We start from the raw sequence: 15,488 nt of genomic DNA, 5'->3' as shown, positions 1-15,488 counted from the left end.
GATGGTGTCCTGATTTCGACTACTATCTACCCCAATATATTTTTGAGTTGGGCAAACTAGTTAGTTTTCCCAAAAGAAACGAGTTTCTTAATATAGTTCCAAATAGCTCCGAGACAGATATAGTTCAATGAATCTTTCATCGGTCTCTTCGTTCCAAATAGTCCGAAATAGTTCAACGAAGCTTCTCGTTCTTTTTGTTTCTTTTTTTTCGTGACCGAAATATATTGCAGCGAATAAACAGTAACGAAGAAAAATCGACGTAGGTGTTAAATAAAAGGAACGAAAGGAACTATATGAACTAGAGGAACTATATAAACGCAAGAGCTGGATTTAGTTCCAATAGTTCCTTGTCCGGAATAGTTCCTTGGAATTAGATCCTTCCGGAATAGGGATACGCAAGTCGATTTTCGAGTAATCGATTCCTCGATTCTTTGATTTGAAGAATCTAAAAATCGGAATCGAGTTTTGACTTCATAGCGAATCGAAAGGTCAATTTTCTATTATGATTCTTCGATTCTTGTAGTGGGAATCGAAAGATCAATTCTGTTTTGACTTTTTGATGTACCACGAAAATGAAATATGCAGAATACATTGGTAAGAGCAAGACAACAATATTGTATTATTTGTTATACTGATGAACAAAGTTAATCTAACGGTACGACAGTGTTAAACGCGAAGCATTGTACAATAAAACGTTCACATTTTCAACTAAGGAGTCATCGTTTTTTGAGTTCTAAGTAAGAATCAAAAGATCGAAAGATCGATTCTTGAGTTCTAAGTAAGAATCAAAAGATCGAAAGATCGATTTTTGCTTGGTAATACGTATCCATATTCCGGAACTACACAACTCTAATAAACTCCGGTTCATCTGAATAAAAGCAACCAATATTTGTCTACAAATACCTTTATATCTGGCGATAGGATAGGACTTGTAAATTATATTTTTGTGAACATGTAGAGTATATAGTAGCCACTATTTTCAATACCTAACATGTTTCACATATGGGTTATAGCTGTACTTTTTACTAGTTTTATGAAAAAATGCCAAAATATTAGCATGTTTTAATTCTTCACCAGGATAGAACCATCCTAAGAATTTACACAAATCCTTTGCCAGATGTGGTAAACTTTTACAAGAAACTTCTTATAATTATAAATAGAGGCCGTGAGTGTTGATTGCCAACAAATATTGTGCAAAATGTGTATTAGAGTCTTGGAATTTGATGAAAATCGATGCTTAGATCTCCAACAAATATTTTTATGAAGAAATCGATAGAAACAATTTATAAAGTCAAAATTTTGTTCAAAATTTTTAAGACTACAATAAAATTACAAAAAAGTCACATTTGATAGGTTTATAAATCCGAAACAGGGTAAATATGGTAATGATAACTCAAATTTCTACCATTCCAATCCAAAAATTGATATTTTATCTCAAGAAAGTGAATGCAAATCGGTGGGTTCCACCCAGTTTCGTTGGCCGTGGACATCTACAGGTCCAAAAAATAAAAAAATCCCACCGCCGAACACTTCATGTCACCATCAACTCCTTGGAATTTCAAAAGGTTCCAAGAAATTTGATGTGAAGAAACAACTTAGTGATAGGGGAAGGCAGACGTTAATTTGATGTTCACACATTTTTTGCTCATGGTATAAGTACCAAAAAATATTTCTGATCCGTTATTACACAAAAAACAGCGTCTATGTTTATGTGCTTTTCATGTCATGCGATATCTTCTAAATCAAAGACCTTGATGTTGACAGGAAGCATTCGACGGGGGAATTTTTTAGTTTTTTGGACCTGTAGATGTTCACGGCCAACAAAACTGGGTGGAACGCATCGATTTGCATTCACTTTCCTGAGATAAAATTACAATTTTTGGATTGGAAAGGTAGAATTGGAGTTATCTTTTCCATATTTCCTCTGTTTCGGGTTTATAAACTTATCAAGTGTGGCTTCTTTATAATTTTATTGAAATCTTGAAAATTTTGAACATAATTCAGTATAAAATTTTGACTTTATAAACTGTTTCTATCGATTTCTTCATAAGAATATTTATTGGAGCTCTAAGCATCGATTTTCATTAAATTCCAAGACACTAATACATATTTTTTGCACAATATTTGTTGGCAATCAACACTCACGGCCTTTATTTATAATTATAAAAAGTTTTTTGTAAAAGTTTACCACATCTGACAAAGGATTTGTGTAAATTCTTTGGATGGTTCTATTCTGGTGAACCATTAAAACATGCTAATATTTTGGAATTTTTTTCATAAAGCGTGTAAAAAGCACAGTTATAACCCATATGTGAAACATGCTAGGTATTGAAAATATTGGCTACTAATACTCTACATGTCCAAGAAAAAGTATAATTTACAATTCCTCTCCTATCGTCAGATATAACGGTATTTGTAGGCAAATATTGGTTGGTTCTATTCAGATGAACCGGAGTTTATACTGGTGTAATTTACGACCGCATATATACATAGGTAGTCAGACAAGTCGTAGCTATTTGCGACAAGATCAGGGGCCTAATTACGACATTCGATTCGATCGAGTATTTGCTCGTGAATGAAAAAATCGAACTATAAAAACCTCGTGTTCTTCAAAAAACATTAAGAAGGCAGATGGTAAAAAATGTGTTTATTTTAAAGCAAAAATTAAAAAACAAATTTATTACTGAAAAAATGTAAATATTTGTTGAAATCGTTGAATAATACTTTGGGTAATAATTTCGGAATGAAGTTGTGCTACAAAATTTACAAAATGATTTATTTTTGTAAAACTTTTTGACATTGTGTTAACAAATTGCTAATGGATCTACCTTAGTAAATGTACGGTTGGTGGCGCGAATAGGTTTTCGTAGTTTGATTTTGTCATTCTCGAGCAAATACTCGATCGAATCGAATGTCGTAATTAGGCCCCAGATGTGGGAACAAGTCGCTGGCGGACAGCACTTGGGGTAGTCTGCTCGATGTCCTCCATGTTCAGCGTGGAGTGATTGACAGTATCAATTTCGTTTGACACCATCACTGTTCTATCACACGGCTTGCTCTGGTTGAGTCCTCGACTAAAATATGTGGAGATAGCTTGCCCCTGACGCTGGGGCGGACTAAAGCCACACGAGTATTTGCTACAAGCGACAAAAGCGAAATCGGTCTGTACGATTCACATTTGCTGGCATTCTTGCCTGGCTTCAGTAGCGAGACCACCCTGCCCATTTTCCAGACTTTTGGAACGATATTGGTGGCTAGCGACAGGTTGAGCATTTTAGTGAGATACTCGACTCCAGGCACATCCTGCTGTTTTAGAAGATACCACCAGGTTCAAACGCTTTGAATGATTTAGCGTTCCTGATGATAATCGCAACATCATCCTTTGTAAATTGTGGTGGTTCATCCTCGGCAGGCAAATATGAAATGCGACGCAGTCACTTCCGAGGTGCTCGACAAATTGTCTATTGAAATAACTCTCGTATCAGCATATCGGCGAGGTCCTATCTTCCTTCTTTCCAGGGTTCCAGACTGACTTAAACACAATTCACTTACTCCGGCTTGCTACTCTCCAGATGATTTAACCACATGTTCCCCTTATGCTGACCGACCGACCTTTTAACTTTCAGTTAGCTTCATGACTCTGGGGTCACTGGGCTTAGCACGTCGTAGCTCATCACTGACTTCGGGTATTTGACTAGCAGGTATATGGCGAGCTGCTGCAGCAATGATTGCGTCTCGGAACGTCCTTTCGGCTACCCGAAGATCAGAAGGGATGAAGCGGTGATTTATGAACTCTCTAAACTAGGCAAATTAGCTTTCCCGTGATTGATGAAAGTGCGGCGTTCAGAGATGATGAAATCCGGCGGTCTGCTGATGGAGACAATTATGCGGAGACGGTCTGATCCAAGAAAAATGACGGGTTGGCAGGTGACGTCATTTGTCAGACCAGGTGACACGATGGTTATGGCTGGCGAACTATGACACTCTCCGCTATTTTTGGTACGGGTGTCCTCATTGACCGTGTTTACGAGTAAAGAGCGTCAAAGACTTAAACATGTCAAACCAAGGACAATGGCCAGTCGGACATTTCCTCTGAGACTCTGCACTAATATCTGTACAGTCTAAATCACTTATAGCGACGGTTTAGAAAGCGACAAAATTTATTCACGATAGACGATTGTCGAATATCGCTTATTCGTTTGTGTGGGCTCTGAAGTGCGAACAAACATTCGAGATTTTTTTAATTTCGTCGTTCTAACTGATATGCCCTTATAAATGAAGTCATTATAAGCGATTTGCAACGCGACACTCAACAGGGCCTTTAAGGTCTCGGCACATACGGTCCTCGTTACAACAACCACATGAAAACTTCAAGAACAAACTTGGCATTACTTACAAATTTTTCATGTGGTTGTTGTTTTTGACGTGTGACGCTACTCATAACGGACCGATTGTTCCGAGGCATTCAGCTATGCTTCCCCGAAGTTTGGAATATACATACATACATACATACATACATATGTATCTAAAGCAACAAAATGTCTTGCCCTCTTGTCATGAAATTTTATCAAATGTCAATATCTTTTTTATTTCAGTTCATAAAGAATGTAACCCTGAGGCTAATATACCCACATTACCAGCAGCAACAACATCAACAACAGCTACAGTAAAACCCCCTACAGCTTCAGTGGTGGCAGCCAATACCAATATGCCTGCACCGGCATTAATGCCCGTCTATCAGCCGGAGTCGTATAAATCTTAACGTTGGTGTTCATTTTTAAATAATTATTTTAAATATTTAATTTTGTTTAAATATCTAATTGTTATTTAAATGAATTCCCCCTCCTCCTTCCTCCCCCAGTTTGAAGCAAACTTTCCGGAACTGGACCAGTAACTGTTGTGTCTTGAAAACGATGAAGCAAGAGAAACTAGCAAACAAAAAAAAAACTTAAATATGTATGTATGTAGACAGATACAAAAACAATGAAAAAATTAGAATATCAGAGTATTACGAAACGGACTTCAAAATCAACTAAAATTTTGAAAACAAAAACTCCAAACTAATCAAACAAAGTGCTAAATTAAAAAAAATCAACTCCAACAAAATTTTATTAGACCAACAAAATCAAAATTATTAAAAATTAAATTATTATACAAAACAACAACAAAAAGAAAACACTATTCAAAAGGAAAAATTTAGCTGATTAAGAAATATGAAAATCAAATGTATGTATGTACTCGTATGAAGCCTTTATTTGCATAGATATAAAGAGGCAGTTGGAATCGTTCTGTGTTGTGCCAAAACTGTATTGGAAGTCACACTTTACTTCTGTTGTATTAGGAAATTTTTAATTCAGGCACAATTATTTTAGAACCAAAGTTATTTAATTAGCCTTAACCATTGTCTGAAAATTACCCCTTGACTTTCTTTAAACTCCACTTTCGCATAGTGTCCCGTTTTTTAGCCCACGCGGCTTGGAACTATGTATATGTATGTATGTCTAAAGTGATCCCAAATCAATCCCATAGACTTCAAGGTTTTACTTGGTCCACCAACTTTTTCACTTTCCTGTTTTTTCAGATTATATGAAGACCTAAAGGAATTCCCTTAGATTAGGTGAAGACCAGAAATATTGTGTGTCAGTTCTATTACTGTCATCACATGGTCGTTCCCACTGTCATTCACATCTTCAGATTTCGAAAGGCGATAAATCGCCGAATGAAAATGTAAGATGGAATAATAGCTTCTTGAAAGATAGAATTTAAGCAGCTTAATATCTTTCCTATTTCCAAATTCAGGCGAGAATCAACATCTTCTTCTGGAATATATGACCTAAATGTCCTCTCCTAAAATAGATGAGGACCAAAATACCATATTCTCTTCTAGATTATATGAAGACCTAGAAGATTGGCACCAAATCTCTAGAGAGACATTTGAAGAAATCACCTATTAAGAATTTTGGGCAGTTGGGCGCTACTTGCGGCCCTTTTAGAGAAGCCGCAAAACTCAGAGCCAGGTTCTCAATCATTAGATTGGGCGCTTAATCACAAATAAATGCTTTTTCCCGTACTTTTTAATAGTAAAACTTGTAAAAGAGAAAAAGAGAAAAAAATTGTTCTCACACAAAAGCTTTTCAAAAAGTTCAGGAACGCAAAAATGGAAATAACGTCAAAAAAGCTGGAGCAAATGTCAAAATCGACGTACCAGCCAATCAGACGCCGGCAACCATGCTAATATTTTTTAATCGCTTAAAATTGTCGAGTAAAAAGTTTTTAAAGAGGGCGTCATTCAGCGCCATTTTTGTTTAAAGGGAAGTGAACATTTTACAACTTTTTTTTGTACGGGAACGGGTTTTCGGGTAAAATGTGTAAAAGTCGTAAAAATTTTAAAAACTTTTTAGTTCTGGAACAAAGCTAAAGTTACAGAAAAGTAATCATCACTTTAAAGTCCGTGAGAGCAATAGGTACGATGAGGATCTAAAGTTCTTCGTTTAGATTATATGAAGACCTAAAGAAATTCCTTTAGATTAGGTGAAGACCAGAAATATTGGGTGCCAGTTCTATAGGGAATCATGAAAACTAAGCAGCGAATGAGAATTTTGAGCAATTCGGCCTCAGGTCGATCTACGACCCTGCAGGGAGACACGTGATAATCAAAGTTGATGTCTTAGTCATCCGATAGAGGTACTCTTCTTTTAGAATAAAGATCGGAAGGTCTTTTTCTAGTATAGATGAAGACCGATAGATGAAGATCGGAAGGTCTTCTTCTAGTATAGATGAAGACCGATAGGTCTTCTTTTAGTATAGACGAAGGTCGATAGGTCTTCTTCTAGTATAGATGAAGGTCGATAGTTCTTCTTCTAGTATAGATGAAGACCGATAGGTTTTCTTCTAGTACAGATGAAGAATGCCTGCGCAACCACATCAGTATGAACAAGTAAGAACGGCGTTAAGTTCAGCCGGGCCGAACATTCCATTTTACTTCAATACAAGTCGTGTGGGAGGGTATAACAACCTCCCACACGACTTGTATTGAAGTAAAATGGAACAACTAGTTTTCTTTCGTTCATTAAGAAGATTAAATTCCAAATTTCAGCAATTTCGATAAAACAATGTGGCTAACCTTCAAAATACCGAAATTCGGGAGGTACCGTTCTATGGGGTTATATCGCAACGTCGATCTATACCGACAAATTCCTGGCGGACAGAAGACTTAATAGCAAATTTCCGATATTTCGGTAAGATAATGTGCCTAAAACTTTCAAAATATCGAAAATCAAGAGATACGCTTCTATGGGGGATATAGGAAAACGTGGACATATACTGATAATTGTCTTGTGTAATATTTTATAACCTCATGGAAGACTAAATAAAAAAATTGTCATTTCGGTGGGATATTGAAGTCTATATCGACGAATTTCAATCGGAAAGGTTTTTACCTTCAACTAGTCTACGTTGAATACCAAATTTCATCCATTTCGGTGGGTTGTTGGGACCACAAACTTCAAAATACCGAAAATCGTGAGATGCCGTTCTATGGGGGCTACTGAAGTCGTGGACCTGTACCGAAAAATTTCATATGGAACGTTTAATACCCCAAATGAAGACTAAATACCAAAGTTCAGCCATTTCGATGGAAGCCACAACCATCACAATGCCGGAAATAGGGAGGTACCGTTCTATGGGGGCTACTGAAGTCGTGGACCTGTACCGAAAAATTTCTGGGGGAAGGTTGTATACCCCCAACAAACACTAAATACCAAATATCAGCCGTTTCGGGGGATTATTGTGACCTCAACCTTCAAAATACCGAAAATCGAGAGGTACCGTTCTAAGGGGAATATATGAAGGCGTGGACTTAAACCGACAGTTGATAACCCCAACAAACACTAAATACAAAATTTCAGCCGTTTCGTGGGTTATTGTGGCTACAACCTTCAAAATACCGAAAATCGGGAGTTACCGTTATATGGGGGCTATATTAAGGCGTGGACCTGAACCGACAAAATTCTGGGTGAAAGTTTTATCTACAACGAAGATTAAATACCAAATTTGAGCCATTTTGATTGAATATTCAGGACAAACCCTTCAAAATACCGAAAATCGGGAGGTACCGTTCTATGAGGATTATATGAAGGCGTGGACCTATACCGACAAATTTCTGGGGAAAAGTTGTATACCTTCAACGAAGACTAAGTACCAAATTTCAGCCATTTCGATGGGTTGTTGGGGCCATAAACTTCAAAATATCGAAAATCGCGAAGTGCCGTTCTATGGGGGCGATATTAAGGCGTGGACCTGTACCGCTAAATTTCTGGAAGAAAGTTTTATACCAAATTTTAGCCGTGGGCCTGTACCGAGACATTTCTGGGGGAAAAGTTGGATACCTCTAAGAAAGACTAAATACTAAAAGAAAGACTAAATATTTCAGCCGTTTCGGTGGGTTATTGTGGCCGCAACCTTCAAAATATCGAAAATCGGGAGGTACCGTTCTATGGGGGCTATATTAAGGTATGGACCTGTACCGACAAAATTCTAGGGAAAGGTTTTATACCTACAACGAAGACTAAATACCAAATTTGAGCCATTTCGGTTGAATATTCAGGCCAAAACCTTCAAAATACCGAAATTCGGGAGGTACTGTTCTATGGGGGCTATATAAAGGCGTGGACCTATACCGACAAATTTCTGGGGAAAAGTTTTATACTATTAACGAAGACTAAGTACCAAATTTGAGCCATTTACAAAATACCGAAAATCGGGAGGTACCATTCTATGGGAGCTATATCAAAACGTGGACCGATATTGCCCAAACAGCCTAGGAGTAATAGGAACTTCGATACCAAATTACAAAGCTCTATCTTAAAAATTGCGAGACGGGCAGACTGAAATGGTTATATGGACTTAGAATTTTACCCTGATCATGGAGACCTCTCCTGATGGGCCTAGGTTGGGAAAACCACTAGATCGTGGCAGGAATGCTCACGGCGGTAACTCCCAAGCAGGTATTAAATCCACAACATTTTGTGATGTTGATGTACCGGTAAAATGTTCGTCTCTTCATGTAGATGATCCACTGGTGTCATGAGGAGACACCCTGTTGCAGTCCTGAGGGCGGCATTCTGACAGGTTTGAATATTCATCTACAATATTTGCATACAATACTGGTGCTGCATAGCTTACCACAGACCGGTCTATTACTTGTTAAGAGGTCAACAAGGTTTCTTTGTCAACACCACAAGTGCTGCCGGCCAGCGGCTTGAGAACCTTGTTCCTACTTCTCATCTTGTCGCAAATAGCTGTGGCTTGCACGGACGACTTAAACATGCTGTGGAACGTTACATCCAATATCTCGGGGTAATTAGTAATCAGAATCTGGACACCATGGACTAATATGTTAAGGAGGAACCTCATTTCAGACGTCCGGGTGATGACCATATTCCTCAGACGGAAGAACTGCACTAAGTCAGCCATATAGACATTTAAACTATCTCATATGTCATCGACGATGGGACCCGACGCGCATACATTACGATATCTATGCTATCTGGAGGCTGTAGAATTTCAGAAAGGTAGAGGTTAAACAGTTCCGGAGATATCAGCTCGCCTTTGGGAACCGCCTGTTTCACTCCCCGCGTTTTGGACTTATTTTTAAATTCTATAAACGGCTGGCGTCCACACATATAGTTGATTGTCCAACGTTTCAAACCCTGCTGGACGAAAGCTTTCTCTATATTCTCGAACAGCTTGGCATGTTTGACAGTATTGAAAGCTTTCGATAGGTCAAGAGCCACCATAACTGTTCGGTTGCACGACCTGCTCTGGTTCAATCCTCGTTTGATACTCGTATGTGTGAAGGTGCTGTAGATTTTCTGGAATCCATGCTGATGTTGGGAAACTGCTTCTCATATTGGGAAGGTGTAGTGCCTCAATAATCTTTGCTACTGGCGTCAAGGCAGAGATCGGCCTGTACGATTTACCTCTACTGGCATGCTTGCCTGTCTTCTGTAACGGGACCAGCCTGCCAACTTTCCGACTTCTGGTATAATATGAGTGTCTAAAGATAGATTGAGGACACTTGCTAAATACTCAACACCGGGTTAAATCAGTTGCCTATGCATTACCACTAAGATTCTGTGAGGGCCCAACGCTTTGGATGATATCGCGTTTCGAATGACGTCTGTAACATAGCCCATCGAAAATTGTGGTGGTACCTCCTCTGCTGAGAGTGTTCTTCTTATACGGCGTAGCACACACCTCTTCGGGTGCTCTACAAACTGCCGGTTAAAATAACACGCACACCTCTTCGGATCAGTTACTGTCACGCCGTTGAAAGTAACAGCGATTTCCTAATCCTTCTTTTCCGGATTCGAGTTTGATTTAACTGTTGCCCACAATTTACTTAATACTGTACCAATGTTGCATAGCTTTATGTGACCTAGCCACTTTTTCGGCTTACGTTCGCCTAGTACTCCTGGGTCTTCAGGATTCGTACGACGAAGCTCATCGCGCTCATGCTCTTCTGCTGGGAAATTTAATCTGATTTCGGTTATTCGACCAGGATGTATGTAGCAAACGGCTATAGCAATAATGATGTACCAGAAAATTATCTAAGCTACCCAAAGATCTGAATGAATGGATGGATGAATGGACAGCTCTCTAAAGCGGTGATTGGCAAATTCTCTGAACCCTTGCCGCAAAACTTTGGTATTTTGTGTTTCCAGAGGCTAAAAAACCAAAAATTGGTTTATGAATGTTTATGTTTGGGTATAGTCCCCACATAACGGTACAACCCGATTTTAGATATTTAGGTTCACGTTTTGAAGTAGCAGCCATAGAACGGTACCTCCAGATTTTCGGTATTTTTAAGGTTTTAGCCTTAGGCTGAAATTTGGTATTTAATCTTCGCTTTGGGCTACAAAACTTTTTTCCAGAAATTTGTCGTAGCTGGTCAACGTTTTTATATAGCATCTATATACGGTACCCCACGATTTTAGGAATTTTTAAGATTTAAACCGCAGTATACCACCGAAGTAGCTGATATTTGGTATTTAGTCTTCGCTTGGGCTACAAAACTCTTCTCCAGAAATTAGATTGTCAACTCGTCTGAAACCTCGTTCTGGCGCCGCATAGCTTACCACAGACCGACCTATCGCTTTATACGTGGTCAACAAGGTTTCTTTATCTGCACCCCAAGTGCTGCCGGCTAGGGACTTGTGGCATGAGCGGACGACGTGAAAGTGGTGTCGAATGTGACCCCTAAAATTTTGGGGCAGTTTGTGGTCGGAATTCTGCTACCATCGACCCTGATAATCAACTCTCTTCTATACTGCGCCGTACATGTGGTGAACAGAGTGGCCGTCGATTTAGTGGCGGATATCTGCATATTCCTCGCGTGGAAAAATGTGGTAAATAGGAGTTCAGTCTCTCCAGATGTCATCAGGGTAGGTACCTGACGCCAGGATCGTACAATCATCCCCATACGTTACGATCTCAATGCCGTCTGGAGGGGGCGGAATACAGGAAAGGTAGAGGTTAAACAGTTCCGGAGATATCACCCCTCCTTGGGGAACTCCCTGTTTCACTCTACGGGGCTTGGATTTCTTGTTCCTGAACTCCACATACTGTCTGTCTTTCGTGGGTCTTCTCTATTATTTAGGGCAGTGTGAAGATTTGGTCAATAGTTGATTTACCAGGTCACACAATACGCTCGATGGGTAGGAGACTTATGCCTCTATAAGTGCACAAATCGTCTTGTCTCCTTTCTTGTGTACGGGACATAGTAAGCTGAGGTTCCAATCAGTGGGTATGCTTTCTTCCTACCAAACAAACTAAAACGAAACAAACGCCTTGATGTTAGATACATACAAAAGGTGATTGTTGTGCGAAGGGAAATTTGTTTCCGTCATTCGTATATTCGAAGGGAGATTTACTTGCGACATTTTTTTCCGAACTCGGAACGTAATCTGAACGAATTTATCTACGAAAAATCGTATAGAAATCGGAACGAAATCTGAACAATTTTGCTTACAAAATTGTTCAGATGTGTCGGACATCCGACATTTGGTTTGCTGGGTTGTTGTTTTATATGTATGAGATAGTAAATACGTAATTCAACTTGTAATATATTTGAACAAAAAATCCATTACATATTTCTGTAACCTCCACCATAATATTGAGGGTATATCGACACCTCCAAATAATAGTATGCTAAGTCTAAAAAGTGAGTTTTGCAGGAGAAGCTCTCAAAGTTTGGAAATTTTTTTGAACTTCAGTACTATGCTAAGTCAATATTTGTTTATAACTTCTGTTCGGATTGACCGATCATTACCAAAATTAGACAGAATTTAAGTTAAAGGACGTTCGACACCTCCAAATAATAGTTTGCTAATTCTGAAAAGCGAGTTTTGCAGAACAAGCTCTAAAAGTTTGAAAATTTCTTTGACCTTCAGTACTATGCTATGTAAATATTTGTTTATAACTTCTGTTCGGATTGTCCGATCATTACCAAAATTTGACAGAATTTAAGTTAAAGGACGTTAAATATAAAAATGTAAAGAACTTGAAAACATGCTAAGTCGACTTAGCATACTATTGTTTGGAGGCGTCGATATTATGTTTGTTTTTCTGTTGCGACCCTATAAAGTAAATATGTATGTATATTCCCGATCAGGGTAAAATTCTGAGTCGATCTACGCATGTCCGTCCGTTTGTGGTAATCATTCTATAGTACGCTAAAATTTTGCACAGATTAGTCTTTTGTTTGCAGGAAAGTCTATTTCGAATATAGGCTATATCGGCCCATGTTGCGGAATACCCCCATATAACGGTACCGCCCGATTTCAGTTTTTTTTTAGTGTTTAGATACATTTTCTGATCGAATTAGCTATAATCTGGCATTAAGGGTTCCCACTGCTCAATTAAAGCAAATTCGATCAAAATATATAGCGAAAAAAGACTTCAAAATACCTGAAATCGGATGGTACTGTTATATAGGGGGCGGTACTGTTATGAAGATCCAATACGAACCGTTGGCCGATATAGCCAATCTTCGAACTTGATCTACCTGTCTCTGTGGAAACTTTTGGTGTTCTATCTCAATTTTCCTGGATGCTAAAGTTCTTATCACAGACGGACGGACATGCATAGATCGACTCAGAATTTCACCCTGTAGTGCGATTCTCTAACTCATTTTTTGAGTTACTGACAAAAATCGGTAACGTTAAAACGCAAAATTATGAACGACATTTTCAAATAAAAGTTTACAGCACTCCTTTACGACTACTCGTCGCTGACTTACCGAAAAACATCGTTAGTTATCGAAATTTTAAGCATTTTAATCTTACCGATTTTTGTCGATAACTCAAAACATGGGTTAGAGAATCGCACTACTGGTATACAAATTATTATCGCAAATTATTTTTTCAAAACTTAAAAAGCTTAATACAGTATAATTTTTTTAACATAAACTGAAGAATTTGCGGTTTGGCGGTTTTTGGCGATTTCTGACACTTGATTTGGCGATTTAGCTAGAAAAAATCTGACAACCCGGCTCCTAGAACAATCTTAATATCATGGCCGGAGCAGCGGTCATATGCTCTCTCTAGTCGCATCTAGGAAATATCCTTGGTCTGTTCAAGGGCACAGATGAGCCTGATGTTAAAAAAGTTGCTTTATACCCTAGACAGACGGCAGAGTTAATTTGCATTAAAAATTCCTTAATTTGAATTAACTTTTTACCCTGACAGACGATAGTTTCTGCATTTATGAAACAGCTGTTTGTGTTATTTGCTTGTACCCAGCAGACCATTTCATAAAGTTTTGCAAAAGTTCGCCAAAATATGCGAAACAAATATACTTTCTACCATTGACCTTTTCACCACGATAATGCAAAAATAAATTAAATTTATTCGCGATATTTTTGAGTCCTTTTAATACTAAAAAAATGTCGCAAAACTCTAAAGGAACATTTGAAGAAGATATTATTTTCGATAGAATTGGTATGGTGGGTAATGAAATGCTTTTGAAAATAAAAATTTTAAAAATAGATTTGATAGAGGGCGCGAAAAACGATTAGCTGCTATTCTATTCGAGAAAGACCACTACTTATTTGAAAGAAACGCGAAAATTTCTGATTTGTTTTCCCTTTTTATTTTCTTAAACATGGAAATTTGACAAAAGACAATTGATTTTCAATGCAAATTGTGTCTCAGAGCATGAATATGTTCTCTATCCTACATAAATATGGGCTCTCTTTTACAGCATTGCCATATTGAAATACCTAAATTCAGTTTAAATTTCCTTTGATTTTGTGCATTAAGAATGTGGATAATTAAGACAGTTAATGCAAATTAACGCTGCGTCTGTCTAGGGTATTATGCCGATTGTGGCAATTCTCTACTTTTTTAAGTTTGGTTGACCTTTTTTATTCTCTGCTCCAATAGTTTTTGGCAAACTTGTTATTGGAACAGCCTTAAAAAAGTGAAGGTGTTAAGCAACTATGCCAGTCGATGTGTAACTATTCGAAATCATTGTATGTACGATGTTGTAATCAAAAGATCATTTAGTTCCAATTAAAATAAAATAATAGAAAACATTAAACATTAAAAGCAAAAAAAAAAAACTCAAATATGTATTCATACATAAAGAAGATAAAACAAAACTAAATAATAGTTATAAAAAACCTATACAACCAAATGATTAACATAATATTCCTATATACACACAATACTCATAAAAGAATAAATACCTATATAATATTAATACACCTTATCTATTTAGATATACAAAACATTTGAATTAAATAAAAAAGTAATTATGTATACATACATTATATCATATAATTAATTCAATGAATCGAAAAACAAAAATATAGCCGCAACCAAGGAACGATATAACTTCCACAAGTCAAAAAGAAACATTGTATTCAGGATGAATGGCCCTCTAATGGAAAAGGAAATACTGTTAGCCTAAGAAACACACACAAGCAACTATATACATAAATAAGTATATGGAAACATACATATAAAGTAATAATTATACCTATACATACATTTATGAAAGAAATACACTTCTATCCGATATAAAAACGTCATATTGCTACTAAGACACTATACCATTAAATTAGTAAAGATTTATATGAAAATAAGGTAACAATATTCTTTATCCATACCTACAAACATACATTCAATATACAAAAACCCATAAAATATACAACCTACAGACACAGGATTATAAAAATGAACAAGAATAAAATGTAATATTAACAAATATAAAAAAATTCGAATTTTATTTGAAACTAAGAGATAACGAAGACGATAACTAAACGATAACGGTGAGTAACCACATTGTTCCAAAAACATTGTCGTGGAATAAGGGTTACATTTTCAAGATACAGCACGGTCTGTTCTGGTTTTGTCCTCGACTGACACGCACCACGGTCAATTTCCTTATATAAAATACCACGGAAGTAAGGAAGATATGCACAA

General features: G+C 37.4%; 1 protein-coding gene across 2 annotated transcripts in view; it reads left to right on the top strand.

Annotated features, from left to right (window-relative positions):
• Positions 1-15,200, top strand: part of LOC141402809 (uncharacterized) — a 152,442-nt gene extending 137,242 nt beyond the window's left edge. For both annotated transcript variants that reach the window (XM_073984791.1, XM_073984792.1), the window contains exons 8-9: positions 4,596-4,763; positions 4,862-15,200. In XM_073984791.1, the coding sequence (XP_073840892.1) occupies positions 4,596-4,762 (167 nt within the window). In that variant the 3' untranslated portion in view covers position 4,763; positions 4,862-15,200. The remainder of the gene's footprint in view (positions 1-4,595; positions 4,764-4,861) is intronic.
• The last annotated feature ends 288 nt before the right edge of the window (positions 15,201-15,488 follow it).

Source organism: Musca autumnalis, unplaced genomic scaffold, assembly GCF_047663935.1.
Source record: "Musca autumnalis isolate F117 unplaced genomic scaffold, ASM4766393v1 scaffold_4, whole genome shotgun sequence".
Classification (NCBI taxonomy): Eukaryota; Metazoa; Arthropoda; class Insecta; order Diptera; family Muscidae; genus Musca; species Musca autumnalis.
This window is presented reverse-complemented; position numbering and strand designations above follow the sequence as displayed.